The sequence below is a fragment of the Desmodus rotundus genome, chromosome 1 (assembly GCF_022682495.2).
Source record: "Desmodus rotundus isolate HL8 chromosome 1, HLdesRot8A.1, whole genome shotgun sequence".
NCBI classification, from domain to species: Eukaryota; Metazoa; Chordata; class Mammalia; order Chiroptera; family Phyllostomidae; genus Desmodus; species Desmodus rotundus.
The window spans coordinates 210,710,839-210,726,875 of record NC_071387.1 but is presented as its reverse complement, the minus strand read 5'-3'; the positions used below and the strand labels follow the sequence as shown (position 1 = coordinate 210,726,875).

The window sequence follows — 16,037 nt, the reverse complement described above, 5'->3', positions numbered from 1 at the left end:
CCATGTTTTGTTTAAGCTGTTATGTCTGTGTCTTAATTCCTATATCCCTCAGCAAAGGAATTTACCTTCTTAAAGGAACTGAACATTCACCTGTGTTGTGGTCTTCCCACCAAGTCCCTGGGACCCACGGGGATGGGGATGACTTATCACAGGGAGGGTCAGAGGAAAACCAGCCAGGCCCACGCTTCCACATCCTCACCCACAGGAGTTGCACAGAACACGCTTAATGCTGCATCCAGGGCTGTTACGAGGGACTGATGACGCAGACACCTCCTGCCTGGCAACCCCACCTCCCAGACCCCAGAAGACCAGCAGGCACCCACATCAACCATACTGCTGTCCACACCGGTGCAGGGGGGCACAGTGTGCCAGTCTCAGCAGCGGGCAGGGGGTGGGGAGTGGTGGGGAGGCCCCCCCACACCCAGCTTCCCAGACACAGGCTCGCCGTGCAGGCTGCCAGGCCGCCAGGGCAGCCCCGCTCTGCACACCAGGCCCCACCCTCTCACCCACAGACAGGCCTTGCGACCTGTTCTCACACAGCACGTGAGTGTGTGGGGAGGACACGGACTGACCAGCGGTGACAGTCCCCTTCCAGTGTGAAGGGCCAGGCATCGGGTGGGCTGCTGAACTCACTCGGACTGGCAGAGACCACTGAGAACTGCTCAGCAACATCCAGCAGGAGTTTCCGTCTCAATAGCTGAGAAAGCGTTTTAACTTTTTTTATATGACGTGTGAGAATTTATAACTCTGAGAACACTTTTCACAGTACCAAATCACACTCAACGTTTCCCCCTCTACCAAACAACTGTATCATAAGACAAAGACACTGTTTAAAACAGTGAGAATTTGCACACACAGATGTATCTCAATCTTCCACAATTTGCAAATATCCCATTTCATGGACACACTATTTATTAAAGTTACTTACTGACAAATCCCAGCTGACTTTCAGCTTTCACTCATTGTAAACGGAGCTTCAGTGACAGCCCTGTGCACGTACTGAGCACACCCCGCCTCCCCCCACCCCAGTGTGTTACACGACTCTCCGGAGCAGGTGGTGCAAACGTGTGCCCCTCAGAGCACACACAGGAGCACCAGCAACCTTTGACTCCGGAAATGAAGCCTGGACTGCAGTTATTTTAACACGCACAAGTAAGCCACATAAAAACCCACCTCGTCCGCCTCCACCTCGGCTTTGGAAGATGTCACCATTACCTGTAAGACATCGATTTGCAGGACATTTAGAGAAAACACAGCTTCTCCTCAAGCGCATGAGCCACGGAGCTATTTCTATGCAAACACTGAGCTACTCAGGATTCCTAGTCCCTTAATCTATCCACCTCTTAAATCTACATGCAATTTAAACCTTTTTCTCATCTAAATGTTTTGTTTAAAGATTTCACATTTTAGAGTAGTCTCAGGCTCACAGCAAAGCCAAGGGGAAGATACAGAGATCTCCCAGACACCCTCTGCCCCACCCCGCTGAGGGGCACCTGTCACGGCTGATGCACCCACACGGACGCATCACCACCACCACCACCTAGAGCCCACAGCTTACACGAGGCTCGTTCATGGTGTCGGGCATGCTACGACGTGACACCCTCCGAGTGCCACACGGAGGCGGCTCCCCGCCCTCAAATTCCTCAGTGCTCCGCCTACTCAGCCTCCCCGCCAGCCCTGGGAAACTGCGATCTCCAGGCCTTTCTCCAGTCTCTCCAGTAGGTTTCCCTTTGAGAGTGTCAGAGTTGGAAGCAGACGTGCAACACCTTTTCAGCTGGCTTGTCTCACTCAGCAGTGTGCGTGCAAGGCTCCCCCACACTTGCTCAGAGCCTGGCAGTGCCTCCTGCTTCAGTGCTGAACAACACCCCGGTCTGGGTGCCCCCGCTCACTCACCCACACTTGACCCTTTTCATCAACAACTGTAGCCTTAGCTCATTCCCGCCTTCTACCCTCCAGCTCAGAGCCCCTTCTTTGGGGCTTCTTTGGGGTTTGCGTTTGGCCAACCTCACTTTCCTTCCTCTCACTGCAAGTACACTGCACAGCTCAAGTTCACTGGTAGGCGAGGAGAAATTCAGCGTACAAAGTCTGTAAGGGAGACAGCACTGTCCACGCTTCTTTGCCTACAGACCCCAAAAGCAGAGAGAAGCAGGAGCCAGGCCAGCGCACTTACACACCCCGAGGGGCCCCAGGGCCACGTGCACGGTGGCTCCCCAGCCGTGAGTGACGTCCGCTCCTCACCTGTGCCACTTAACGCTGGTCGCCGAGATCCGAAGAGGCCGCCCGTGCGCTGTGTCCCCTCGTCCTGATCATACTCACTGTCTAGATTTGCAGAGGAAGAAATTAGAGTGTTACTTTTAAGAAGTTTTTAAGTCATGAGAAAAAAGAAAAAATCAAGTTACAGTGGCAGAAGTCAAAAGATGTGGGGTAAAACAGTTTAAATTCAATGGGAATCATACACTTTTCTGCACACCACATGAAGGATTTCTCCGTAAGTTATTTCTTTCAATCACAATTACTTCCTCAAAATTTTCGTTTTATTAAAATTGCTTTATAAAAGAAGTTGGGCCAATGCATGCTGAAGTATGACGCAGCTCACTTGGAGGTGTCTCGTCGCCTCCGAAAAAGGAAAGCGGCGTTGCGTCTGCCCCGGGGGCTGCGCACTGGCGGCTCCTCCACCAGAACAGCACCCCGCGCTCCCGCTGCTGCCGGAGCGAGCCTCACAGGCCCTGGGCAGAGCCCTCCGGTCCCCGCACTTGTCAAAGAGACACCTCACGGATCTGCCGCACAGCTGGCAGATCGTCATTACAAACGCGCGTCTTCAGCCCCCAAACCACCAATCCTGTCCTCCTGACGCGGAGGACAGGAGCTTGGCCTGGCAGCGGCTTCTGAGGACAACACCCCAGCTCACGGAGTGGCGGCTGGAGGCCTTTCAGGTGGGAAGCCCGGCTGGTCCGCAGAGAAGGCCCTTTATAAGGCCGGCCACGTCAGCAAGGCTCAGCAGCACTCGGCAGTCTGGAGCAGCAGAGCTGAGTCACACCGCCTGCTGAGAGGCTCCCGGACTCCAACTTAACCAGGACTCGTGAGCGTAAGTCTAAGTAGTGCGTGTACAACACAGGTGCCCGTGCATTTGCACTGTGCTGGGCTGTCCTCACGTGACCCTCCTAACAACCCCATGTGACCGGCGTCTTCTTGGGTCATTCCCTTCGTCCCAGGTACCACCGCTTGCGACCCACTACTAACTTGGACTTCCTGGACCAAATCCTGCTCGGCAGCCTCGGAAGCTCCCTCTTCCGCCTCTCCTGGACGACCCCGAAGCTTCCGGATCATTCCCATCTTGGTAGCCTGGAGCAGTGACACACACGAGAGCCACAGGAAACAGACATTGTGGGGGCACGGCGGCTCGATTTAACTTAGGCTTTGGTGATTAGATCGCTTTAAATAAATACTTTAAAGCATTAACAAATACCAAAAAGAAACACCATATTTGACCTACACATGTTTAACTTTACTACTATAAATAGATACGGCTACAATTAAAAAAAAAAAAAACCTCACTGCTTGCTTTGGGAATCAAAACTAAAAATGACCAAAAGGAAAAAGTTGCCACAAAATATTAAAAATATTGAAAGTTGCCACAGTTGCATCATTAATGGGATTTCCGCAGTCCCCGGGTGGATTAAATAAATCTAGGCACAGATTAAATACACCGGTGGCCCGGAGGCATTGCGCCACCCGCTCCCAGTCACTCAGCTGGCAGGCGCGGAGCAGGGGCCCGAGGCGCACTGCCTCACTAAGGCTCCGGTCCGCCGTTGCAGACGCAGGAGGCGCAGAACCACCAGGCCCCTACAGGAAGTAGTAAACATCATACACAAAACCCAGACACATAGGCGCCTACAAAGTCTGATTTCCTGTTATAAACAATACATTTTTAACTCAACTAAATACCAACAAAATCAGTACAAACAGTTCAAGTGAAATAGGATCCCATCGAAGGCAGAACAAGGTGAATTCAAGACTCAGATGCCAATTTGGTGGAAATTTCAAATTTGAGATTTACTTTATGAACGTGGAACTCTTCGTACCTAAAGAAACTGATGAGCAATGATTCTACGTAAGACATTTCCTGATACCGGGTTACAGGCATTTTAAGGCCTACTTCTAAAACGGGGCACAACTAACTCCCAGCAGTTTCAGAGCCCTGCACCCGTGCCCTGGCCCTCACGGAGCACTCAGTCCAGCACAACTGAGCAACACGCACACCCGCGTCCCTCTTCTAAATTACTGTGCCACTTTATCTTTTAAGGAACCCTGTCGGAATTTCTCTCTTCACGAAATCTTTTTGATCTGCTTGTCTTTTTCAGGCGTAAGTTATTTTCTTGTTTGTGTGTGTAAGTAAAGGAACATACAAAACATATGTACATTCAAAACATAGTAAAGTAAAAACCAGCCCCACCACCCAGTCTATGATGTCCCCCGTCTTCGCCCTGGGAACCTCCCCGCCCACCCAACATTGAGTTGCTTTTTACTTCTTGCTCTCGTTTTAAGTTCACCCACGACGTGCTTGCCTGCACTCGAGGCAACGCCGAGCTCTGCTTCTGAGCTCGAGGCGACGCACTCACACAGAACCCAGCCCTCGTCCAGCATTCCTTGTGCACCTTGGCCTGCTGCTACGGGAAACCACACTTCCCTGTGACCGCTGAGACACTCCAGGGTGTCTCCCTCTCACTCACGCCCATTAGCTTTTGCACCTCCTCTGCGGAGTCTTAAGTTGGACACTCACTTCTTTTCTAACGGACGCATTTAAGCCCATAAGATCTCCCCTGACAGCTAGCTTGTGTTTGCTACGCCCCGTAAGTTTTGATGGACTCCATTTTTACTGTCATTCAGTTCTAAACATTTCCATACCAACTGTTCTTCATAAGCTGAGGAATTCAGCTCCCCAACCACCGGGGTGAGGCTTTGGATATGAATTTCTGCTTTTATTGCTCTTTAACAAGAGGATGTGGTCTTGATAGAAATTCTATGGCATTTTGAAACTTCTTTCTGGCCTTAACAGGTGGTCAAATTGTATGTATCCTTCCATACACTGGAAAAGAGTATGTAATTCGTATTCTGGGGGTACATTACTCCACACAGAAACACTAAGTCAAGCCTAGTAACTGGGATCCAAACTTCCCATACTCTTACTCATTTTCATTCTGCTCAGCTTCCTGCAAACAAACTGACTGCAATCTAGAATTAAGGATTTAACTAGGATTTGCAAATTTTCCCTACATTTATTTCTGCTTTATATAAGGAACACGTTGTCAGATTCGAACCGTACTCAGACCTGTGGTGCCTTCCTAGTGAGCAGCCTCTTCTCACCGAACAGTTACATTGTAACTGATGTGTCTGCTGTAGAGTCTGTTGCAGCTCCTGTGTCTACAGGAGCTGCACTTCTTTCAGTTAATAATGGACTGACATTTATTCTCTTTCACTCTGCATTAAAATACATTTACGCACATTATGATTACTGATATGCGGGGTTTTATTTCTTCCATCTTATTTTGTGTTTTCATCTTACTGAGTTTTTCAATGTTTTTTGTGATCCTTTCTGTCCTTTAACCCTCAACTGCTATATTTTATTTTAAGCTTTTACTGATATCCTTCCATTTCACCACAGATATTTAAGAAATATTTAAAGGATCCTCAGCCGAGACTCCTCCCTTCTTCTGTTGGACCCCCCAGCAGTTGTTACCCATTTTGTGTTATCCTTTTTCTGATCACCCTTCATTAAATTATTTTCCATTAATTCTCCTTGCTTCTGAGCTGGCAAAAAACCTAAGTCTTTTCTAGTATTTTAGTTCTTGTTTATAAACCCCCTAAATTAATCATCATTAGTATCAGCTTATACATTCAACACTCATTTAGGTTTACCAATATGTTTACAATTTTTAAAGTTTTACTTACTTATAAGGCTTATCATTGCTTTCCACTCCTTTCTTCCTACTCAGTTTCCTTCTTACCAACCTAGACAAGTTAGTACTTCCTTCCTCATGTTCAGAGAGCACTAAATGCCATCTTTGTCTGAATGGTATTGCTTCTCTCGACACCAATCTGGCTTCAGGCCTTCCTCCGTCAGCGCTCTGAATCCTGTTAGTTCCTTTTCCACATAAAACCTCCGCTCTCCAGCTACTGACCTTTCCCAGGTGGATCTGTCTCCTTTCCCAGTAAAGGTTTTTTTTTTATCTTTGTAACATTGTAATTTCCACACATGCACAGCATGTGGATGTTTTTATTTAATTTGCTCAAGACTCGTGTGCCTCCTTAAACTCTCTCCTCTGTTCTCCTCGGACAGTCTCTCCCGCACCTCCAGCCGCCCCAGCTCTGTGCCCCGCTCAGGTGCGCAGACGAGGGCCAGAACCGCAGGGCTTCTCCCCGAGCTGCTAACAGCTCTCGTGTTCGCCGGCTTAGAGAACTCCTCAGGTCTGTTCACCTGCGTTTACGCTGACGAGTCCATCCTTCATGCTTCCTCTGCACTCTTCTCTGTTCTGTAAACTCGGTTTGGGGCCTTCCAATCCCCCTCCTCTGCTGAGCCAGCGACTGCGCAGTGCTCGGGGTCTCTGGTACCTGCTGCTCACTGACTCCCCACCCAGCAGAAGCCCCGACACGTAAATGAAGACACGTAAACAATGCCCGTTCCCAGGCCTGTGAGGAGCCTCGTAACTGGAGGTGGGCAGAGCACGGGGTTCCGCGCAGTCTCCGCATTTGAAGGGAGGTACAGAGGTGCCTCACGTCCTACGTGATCTTTTTTTTTTTTTTAAGATTTTATTTATTCACTTTGGGGGAAGGGATGGAGAAGAAGGACAGAAACATCAATGTGTGGTTGCCTCTCGTGCACCCTCAACTGGGGACCTGGCCCACAACCCAGGCATGTGCCCTGACTGGGAATCGAACTGGTGACTCTTTGGTTTGCAGGCTGGCGCTCAACCCACGGAGCCACACCAGCCAGGGCCCTACGTGGTCTTAAAAATAATCACTGCTGTTAAAATAACACATTATAGATGAAACGTGATGGAAGTCAAACTACATGAACTAGAGCTACATTTTCAATACAGAAATCTTTTTAAATGTTGAAGAAAGAAGTCATTAGAAGGTATAAAACTTTTCTGAAAACACAAATAGTACGCACACTAACGTCAAAATAAGCTCCCCCGGGAAGGGGGGGTGTAAAATATAAGGGGAGGGCAGGTCTTCCGGCAATTCTCATATTCTCCTCCATCGTCGCAGGTCAGACCACAGAATGTCCCCCAAACTCGGGGGCAGTAGGAGGGGCTCGTGGCAGAGCCACCTGCGCGGGTCAGAGCTGCTCACACACTCCAAGCGCACCCTTAGGGGCTGCTTTTCCTGCGGTGGCAGCGCCGACGCGCTCTGCAGGGCCCACAAGTGCGGGCGGGAGGCGTGCTCTGCGCACCACGGGGCGAGGCTGGCGAGCCCCTGCAGGCTTACAGCTGACTCGTAACAACTGTCAGCAAAAGTGAGTTAACGGATCATTTAAACTTGGTATGAAAGAAATGTAAACATCTTTTGTGCATTTAAAAAATACCACAAATTTAGTGAGGTCACTGAGCCTTCAGTATACGAACGTCAATTGCATTTCTGTACACCAGCATCAAATGAACATTTTTAAATCGTGCTGATCACTGACATCAGCAAAAATGGCAAAGTAAGAAACTCCAAACTCTGCTACTCCAAAAAAGAAAAAAGATGGACACAAAAATGTCGGAATTAACACTTTCCAAACTCTGAAAATTAACTGAAGACTCACAGCCACCCAAGGAATGAATATGTATATACACGTGTGTGTGTGTCTGTATGCATGTATATGCAGATACACACGCATACGTAAATATACGCACGTGTGTACACACGTGTGAGAGGCTGACTGCAGCGAGAAAAGGCAACTGTGGGACACACCGGACCTCATTTCAGCCCCGAGCCCCGGCAGCTGTACTTCCAGGCACCGGCCCACAAGATGCAAACCCACCGCCGCCCCAGCGTGTTCACAGCGGCGTCATTCACGCCCGTCTGAAGAAGTGCAAGAGCCCGGTGCGAATCCCCAGAGAGGTGGACGAGCGATGCGTGACACACGCACACAGCGGGCTACTGGTCACGCGCCAGAAGAAGGCGGCTCTGCTGCCTGCCACAGCCGGGACGGACACAGACACGGCAAACGGGGTGCGACGCAGACTGAGCCTGACCTGGGAGGGCAGAGGTCGCAGGTGACGTGCACAGAGGAGACGAGCTCCTGGAGGACTCAGAGGAGAGGCTCCCGGATGGAGCCCGAGAGGAAGAGGCACGGGCACCGCTGCCTGGTGGACAGGGGCCCCCGCACGGGGACAGAGGAGTCTGGGCAGACGTGGCGGTCACGAGTGCACAACACTGTGCGCGGACCCCATGCCGCCCACTCACACACCGAGAGAGGGCGCAGTGGCAACTTTTATGTTATGGTTACTTTCCCACAATGAAAACAGAAAAATCCCACATTTGACGCAAAATACTCGTTCGCACATGCAACAAGCTTAAACTCCAAGCAGAACAGGTGTAAAGAGATTCACGCCTGCACACTTGAGCACAAAACACCAGCAAATGGTGCTGAGACGGCCGGATCTCTACAAGCAGAAGGACTGGGGGGCCCCACCTCCGACCGATGCGGAAGTGAACTGAAATGGGCCAAAGACCAAAACATAAGAGCAAAACCCATACAATTCTTCGAAGGAAACGAGTGAAAACCGCACGACCTTGAACAGGCAAAGGTTTTCTACGCGTGACACCAGAAGCCCAAGCAACAGAAGGAAAAAACAGACAAACTGAACTGCACCAAACCTCACAGCCTCTGTTCTTGGAAGGGCGTCGCGAAGACAGTGCAGACTGCCCACGGAAAGGCAGAGAGCTTGCAGACCAAGCATTGGACAGCACTTGCACCACGAGTGCACAAAGAACCCTTACGTTAACAACAAGACAACCCAGTCTGTTAAAAGGACCTGAGCAGGCAGTCCCCCAAAGACACACGCTGGCCGACACCCCGAGGGAGCACCGCTCAACCACAGAGCGACGGGCAGAGGCCGGTCAACACCTCCACCAGACGCCGCCTGAGGGCCCCCAGGACGCCGACAGGGGCAAAGACAGGCAAGCTGCTACTCTCAGGTGTCCCTGTGCAGGCCCGGCCCGGTGGCTGTGTCCCTGCCAGTCCTCTCTGTGGCCCATAAGCCGGAATCCAGCACAGAGCTGCAACCGGTTTTTGGCATCCTCACTTAAACATGAACGAAACTGATTGAATGAAAATGTACAATAACAGTGAGGAAGATATTCACTGTTCTGCAAAAAAACAACTAAAATGTTTCAAATAAAAGCAATGTTTTACAAACATTAAAAGTCAAAAACTGCTTGTTCGGGGGCGGGGGGGGGGGGGGGCGGGGAGGAATGCTGAGTCACCTGTGCTTTCCTCCCGCACAGCCGCCCCCACACCGTGGCAATGATAGCCGCCCCTGCCCACCACCCACTCCTCCCCCTCGCACGGCTCTCAAGGCTACACGGAAACCCACAGCACGTCTAGCCTGGCCAGGGGGCCTGCCTACCACCTGGCTGACCATCTCCTGAGCAAAGGGAAAGGAGGCCCCCCAGCTGCAGCACCCACACCGGTGTATCTGACTGCCGGGCGGTCCCAAACGGCAGACTCCTTTATCAGAAGCAGCTTTGCGTGTCAGCACCGTGTTAACGTATCTGCTTACAGATAACCAAGAATTCAGAATCACAATTTTCACACTGTCTCACATCGAGTTTGTTAAAGCCAAGCTTAGCAGGCCAGGGTGGAGCCCCGCCAGACCGAGGAGTTTACCTCTGCTTCCCTCCCCCACAGCCCCGGGGGTCCCACCCAGAGGCAAAAGCATCCGGGGCAACGAGGCTGTGGCTGAGCCACTCACACAGCCCCCCACCCCCCGGCCTCGGTCCTGCACAGCCCGCTGCAGGGAGCTGGGGAGCTCGGGGGAGTCCAGTGGCAGCAGGGAGCGGAGCGGAAAGAGGGAGGCCTCGCGGACGTCCACCCAAGTGCTGACAGCACAGCTCACACGCCGCAGGGGTTTTCCTCGGAGGCCCCCCCCTCGACCCTCCCAGAACCCGCGCTGTCGGTTCAGGGCGGGCGGAGTGCACACTGCTCCGAAGCGCGGCCCTTACCTCCTCTCCGGCCAAACCCTCTGCTCCGCGTCTGACCACCTTGGCTGTCGCTGTTCGGCTCTTGAATAGAAACAAAACACGTGAAGAGACTCTAAATAGTTCACTTTAAAGACAGAACTTCCAAAAGTCAGCACTGTTATCACTTTGTTACACACCTGAAGTTAACGTGAGATTGTTGTCTACTGTGCTGAAAAAGTGAGTTACTTGTAAATTATTTAAAAACATATAAAAATAGCACTGTCACAAGATAAATTAGTAAGAAAATATTTTCATAAATTAAAATATGACCAATTCTTGAAATTATTTTAACAGAAACATAAAAACATTCAGTCAATGCCCTACACAAATCACCTAATATAGCCAAATATTAAGTGGTAAGTATGTAACTGAGAATCCACTATTTGCCAAGTGCTAGGCACAAGTCAAAAACTAAGACTTTCATAAATGTCAATTTTACTAAAATCGGTTTCAGAAACATCTAATTTGAACTGTAAGTAGTCTCCTCTGGCCTCTTATGTCAATCTTATTTCTGTCACCTGCCCTCTTGTAAACCTGAGACGTCCGTGTGTTTTTAAACACACGCCGACCCCTCCCCATTCGTGCCGATGAGAAGGCTGGGGGAGACGCTGGCTCCTTCGTTTTTAATGACACCACCAAGTAACCCGCCAGGGCTCCACACAGGCCAGAGGCTCGCCCCACAGAAGGCTGCCTGAGAACTACTTGGAAAGCTGATTAAAAATAAATGCCCAGGGCCCACCCCCATAGAAGTTTACTTTGAAAGTATAAAGTGATAGATAGTAAAGTGATATAAAAATAACGTTAACAACATATTTTAACAACGACTTCAAGCTTTCTAGAATATCCCAACAAAACCATGTTTGGGAAATACAGAGGCGATTTCAAGAAATCTTCGTGGAGTCGTCACGTTTAATATCTGAGACTTCGCGTCACAGAGATGACATCAGCCAGCACGCAGCTTGGACGCTCTCTGTGAAGTCCCTGCGCACAGCTGCCGTCTGCCCAGGGACGGACGGACGCCGCTTTTGCAATGACGCCCCGCGCTGCTGCTGCTGCTGCAGGCGCCTGTCTGAACTGAGGTCAGCGGACAACTCCTCCCAAAGGGCCCTCTGATACCAAGGCAACCTTCTGAGAACCAGGGTGTTAACACCGCAAGGCCAGGGCAGGAAGGAGAATTTTGGAAAGAAGGTTAACGCTGGAATAATGATGATGAAAGCTAACATTTATTGCTTTACAGAAGAACCTGTCAATTAATTAGGGGCATGGCAAGGAGAAAGAGGCCTCACGTTATCTCTGGCCAACTGTTCCCCTCAAACAAATGCAGTCACTTTACTGCGTGGGAATTAACCGGACTGCTGGCCTCAGGAGAGCTGGGCGAGGGCCCAGTGATTACGTTAGGGCAGGAAGGGTGGGGGAAACCCTCTGTACCACCTCCCAGCTTTATCTGAGTCTCAAAGTATTTAAAAACAAAGTTATTATTTTAAAAAAGAACTTCTGTAAAGGCATAAAATAATGCTGAGCACAAACAGCACTTAGGTGACGATCCCAAGGTTAGTTAGAACCCGCTAACCGCGCGAAACTAACAGTGACAGAGGACTGAGCGCTGCGTCCACGCTAAGTGACCTGCACGTGTCACTGTTTTACACCCTCGCAACACCCTTGTGCAGTGGCTGGCACCCTCGCTTCCCCAGGGAGAAAGCGTCACACAGAGACGTCGAGTACGGTTTCAAGACAAGACAGCCGACAGGAGAGGGAGGCCCTGGGTCCGGCCCTGAGCCCTCCCTGCGGCAGCAGCCCGGCCGGGGGGAGCGGACCGCAGAGCCACGGCCACAGAGGCACACCTGCCCCAGGCTTGCCGACAATCGCTGAGACAATGGGAGAGTTCCATCTGTGCGTGTGTTCTCTAATTTAGGGGACTGAGAGCAAGAACAGAAGACAGACTCCCAAGGAGAGAAAACAGAGCATCTGGAGAAAAGTGTTCGCTCATGCCCTGTGAGAAGCTGCACTTTGTGCCCCAAAGGGCTCCCTGCTGAAGAAGCCACCCAGGAGGAAGGTGTTGGATAAGTGGAATGATCTTGGATCTCAAATGGTTTAAAAAACGAGGAGATTAGGTCAAGTAAAAGTAGAAAAGGATAAAAATGATGTTTTCTTCGCTTAAAATGAGTTCTGTGCCGTCTGGTTTCATCTGAATGGGAAGGAGAGAAGGCAGAGAAGCCAGGAGACTGAGGCTGGCGATCTGGGGGGATGGCCTTATTTCACACCTAAAACCCCATCTTACTCCGAAGGGGGTAAGATTGAGTCTCAAATACGTCATGAAAACAGGAGGCGTTACTGTCCACGGTGACTGGGTCTGGCTGTGTCCTGCTTCCACACACGTCCTCGGTCAGTCCACTCAACACCCTACAAAACAGCCTCCGTCCTCCAGAACAGGAACTGGGGCTCTGAGAAACGGAGCCACCTGCTCTAGGACACTCGACTGGCAGGCCGAGCAGGAGGGACGCGGAACAAAGTCGGGAACTCGGAGGCGCACTGAGGTTGCAAAGGTTCCTGTCCGCAGGCACAGAGAAAGGAGGCGCAGAACCACCAGGGCCCAGGCCTCCCCCGCCTCCACTGGGTCAGGATTTCCGGGGAAGGCGCTGCCCATCCCTGAAGGCCATTTCGGGACCCAGGACTCCCACCATTCCCTGCACTCCTCCTGGCCAGGGCCAGCACCTCAGACAGGGATGCCTTTGGCTTCAGCAGCCATCTACGCTCTCCCCCCTTTCTCAACTGTCAAGACTTCACTTGATTCTGAAGAGGCACCTGCATGTCCCAAACTGTATTCACATCTGAAAGTGCAATTTTCATTCTTGACTTGCTGTTTCCAATACCACCTTTTTCTTAAGGCGGCACGGCGTTTGAAAGGTGCCCACTGCAGACCTACTGAGATGCGTGGCACCAGGCCCCACCAGGACGCCTGAGCTCTCTTCCGGCCCTGGCGACAGACAGCTGCTCTATAAACCTGGGTCTGAGCGGGCTGGAGTTGGAACAGACCAACGCCCTAGGTCTTAGCTGCGCCCCAGCGCGCACTGCATACGCTCGGTCTTACGGGTCCCTGCGGAACCGCTGACTCACCTCTCCAGAAGCCGCAGCTATCGCCTTCTTCAAGCCTGTTATTTGAGAAGCCTGTAGAAAACATAAAGTTAAACTGGGAAAATTTCTGCACACGACAGTCGCCTTACCTCTGCGGCATAACAGTTAAACCTTCCAGGGACTCCCTGTTGTGCTGCCCCTTTGACACAGGATAAGCCACATGCAACCCTCCCTTTACACAGCGAGAAAGAGCTCACACAGGCTGCACTACAGGCTCCGCCTCGTGTCAACTAGGAAGGCCGCCACGTCAGCCACTGCTACGCCACCTCGCAGGCCACACGCCCCTCTACACGCACACGGGCAAACAAGGGCGTGTGTCAGGGCTGCCGTGGCGTACTTTCTGTTCAGTGTCACAGCTTCTAAAATGTCACCAATTAACTGGTCCTTTCTGCATCTGCCAGAGGACAGCACGGCAAAGTTACAATCCAACATTCAGTAATCTTTCCCTTCTCAGTAACAAGAAAAACCTGCCAACTTATGTTTTGTTTATAAAAAAATCTTCTGAAGCCCTGGCTGGGTGGCTCAGTGGGTTGGAGCACTGTCCCATACAACGGGTTCGACCCCCAGTCAGGGCACACACCCAGGCTGCGAGTTCAATCCCTTGTTGGGGCGTATGTGGGAGGCAACAACCAATGTTTCCTTCTCACGTGGCTGCTTCTTTTCCTCCCCCCTTCCCCCCAGGCTCCGTTTCTCTCTCTCTCTCTCTCTAAAATCAATACACACACATCCTCAGGTGAGGATTAAATGAAATTTAAAAAAATTTTTAATCTTTCACCAAGTTCTGCTTTAGATTTTCTCATTTAATAACAACCTGTGTCTAGATTAACGCATCTCTGGAGCACACAGACATGTTTCTAAAATTCAGTTTAAAAGCATCCATCGGTAACATTTTTATAACACTTTTAAATGTTGAGTCTTAAGAATCTTTAGTGCAAAGATATTCAAGAAATAATACACTTTAAAATTGTCAAGATAATGCCTGCCAATGAGTGTTTAATCTAAATTACAAAATATTATAGTTTCTGTAACTCAGAGGCTAATCAATGTAATCAATGGCTGTTCAACAGATGTTAAATGTATATGCAAAATGTATCACATCAAGTCACTTAACATCGCAGGTTCAACCAGAACCCAACATCCCTTCCAGCATCAAACTCCATGGAAATTAGATACACAATTACCACACAGAACTAAGTACCCTACAGCAGGGGCCCCCAGCCCCCTCCCCACCCTTACCCCCCCAGGAAGACTGATACCTCCACAGCCTGTTAGGAGGAGCCCAGCTGCACAGCAGAGGTGAGTGACAGGCCGGCCAGTGAAGCTTCACTGGAATTACCCCAAGTTCTGCTTCCTGTCCCCTCCCCCAACTGCACCATCCATGGACAATTGTCTTCCACAAAAAACAGTCCCTGGGGCCTAAGAGGCTGGGGACCACTGCCCTACAGCCTTGAGATGCGGTTGGGTGACAAAACAAGTTTTTCTTTGGACAGACACATCATTTCCAAGTACAGACAATCCCTGCAGAAAGAGTGTATTATCACAAGCCTCAGTTCTCAGTTACTTATTCGTTTCACTCCTGGCAATCTCAAAGCTGGTTCTGAAAAGGACTGCCTTCTACTGCCCTTTGCAACGCCCCCTCCTTCCGCTCTCCCGGCCCCAGAAGAGTCACACGCTGGGTTGCCACCGTGCTTAGTAAGTCTTCCACCGACATCTCACTGGTCTTGAACTTAAACTCTACTTTTGACCTATAGTTTTTAAAGGTTGTAGGGGAAATGATTAATTTCAAAGCTCCAACGGGGTCTTTGCTCAACTGAAGATGGAGACTCGAGTTCACTGTGGAAGCTGATAGGGTCTCTGGTTTGGAGGGGTGGGGTCTCGGGGACAGAGGGACAGAAAGGGGTTCGCCTGTGGGGAGTCGGTGTGAAGAGAGGCTGCGCAAAGCTCCAGGGAGCAGCAGGCACGCCGCTGGCAAAGCCAGGAGTTCCAGGACCGCACAAGTTCCTGGGGACCAGGCGCACTTTCTGCGTGTATCACGGGGATACAGGAACTCCACGACTGGAGAAGCTGTGGTCACCCAAGTTCAGGGTAAGGCATCACAAGCAGTTACCTCTGCTCCCAAAGCCCTTTCCGACTCCGAAGCCACCCACTGCGGAGGGTGTCTCCCTTCTACTGCACTCGCCGGCATCTGGAAAAGTTCAGACAGAGTTAGCATTCCTCAACACAGAGCATTACGCGTGTCATAAAACTAGGGACTGAAAGGCTCTTGGGGACTTTCGAGGACAGGGAGAGAGTAGTACAGAAATTTATAAAGATATACTTAACATACCCCAACTCCTTTTTTTAAAAAAGCTCTGAAATATGGCACCCAGCAGTAACAGAGAGCCCACTGAAACACAGCTTTGGACTAGCTGTTATTTTACCACTGGCCTTCATCAGAAAACTCGGCTCGGACTTTCTGTGTGTGCACCCTCACCTGAGAGCTGTTCACACTCCGCCTCTGAGTGCCAGTCATTGCACAGAACATCTCCCACTCTGGCCGTCCCTCGGCCGTCCCGTCAGTCACTTACGCCTTCTTCTAGCACTTAAGTCGCTCTCATCTCCCCACTCTAAACTGAAACCAGGGCGGGACCGCGGGCTGCAGACACAAGCTGAGAACCACTGCTCTTCGCATCCCC

At 50.7% G+C, this 16,037-nt stretch overlaps 1 protein-coding gene across 1 annotated transcript in view; it reads right to left on the bottom strand.

Moving 5' to 3' along the window:
* The window catches only part of DDX4 (DEAD-box helicase 4), a 32,466-nt gene extending 18,929 nt beyond the window's left edge, over window positions 1–13,537 (bottom strand). The window contains exons 1-5 of the mRNA XM_045204819.2: window positions 13,345–13,537; window positions 10,213–10,272; window positions 3,241–3,342; window positions 2,239–2,319; window positions 1,174–1,215 (exon numbers count right to left, since the gene is read on the bottom strand). Of these exons, the coding sequence (XP_045060754.1) occupies window positions 1,174–1,215; window positions 2,239–2,319; window positions 3,241–3,342; window positions 10,213–10,272; window positions 13,345–13,408 (349 nt within the window). The 5' untranslated portion in view covers window positions 13,409–13,537. The remainder of the gene's footprint in view (window positions 1–1,173; window positions 1,216–2,238; window positions 2,320–3,240; window positions 3,343–10,212; window positions 10,273–13,344) is intronic.
* Between the last annotated feature and the right edge of the window lie 2,500 nt (window positions 13,538–16,037).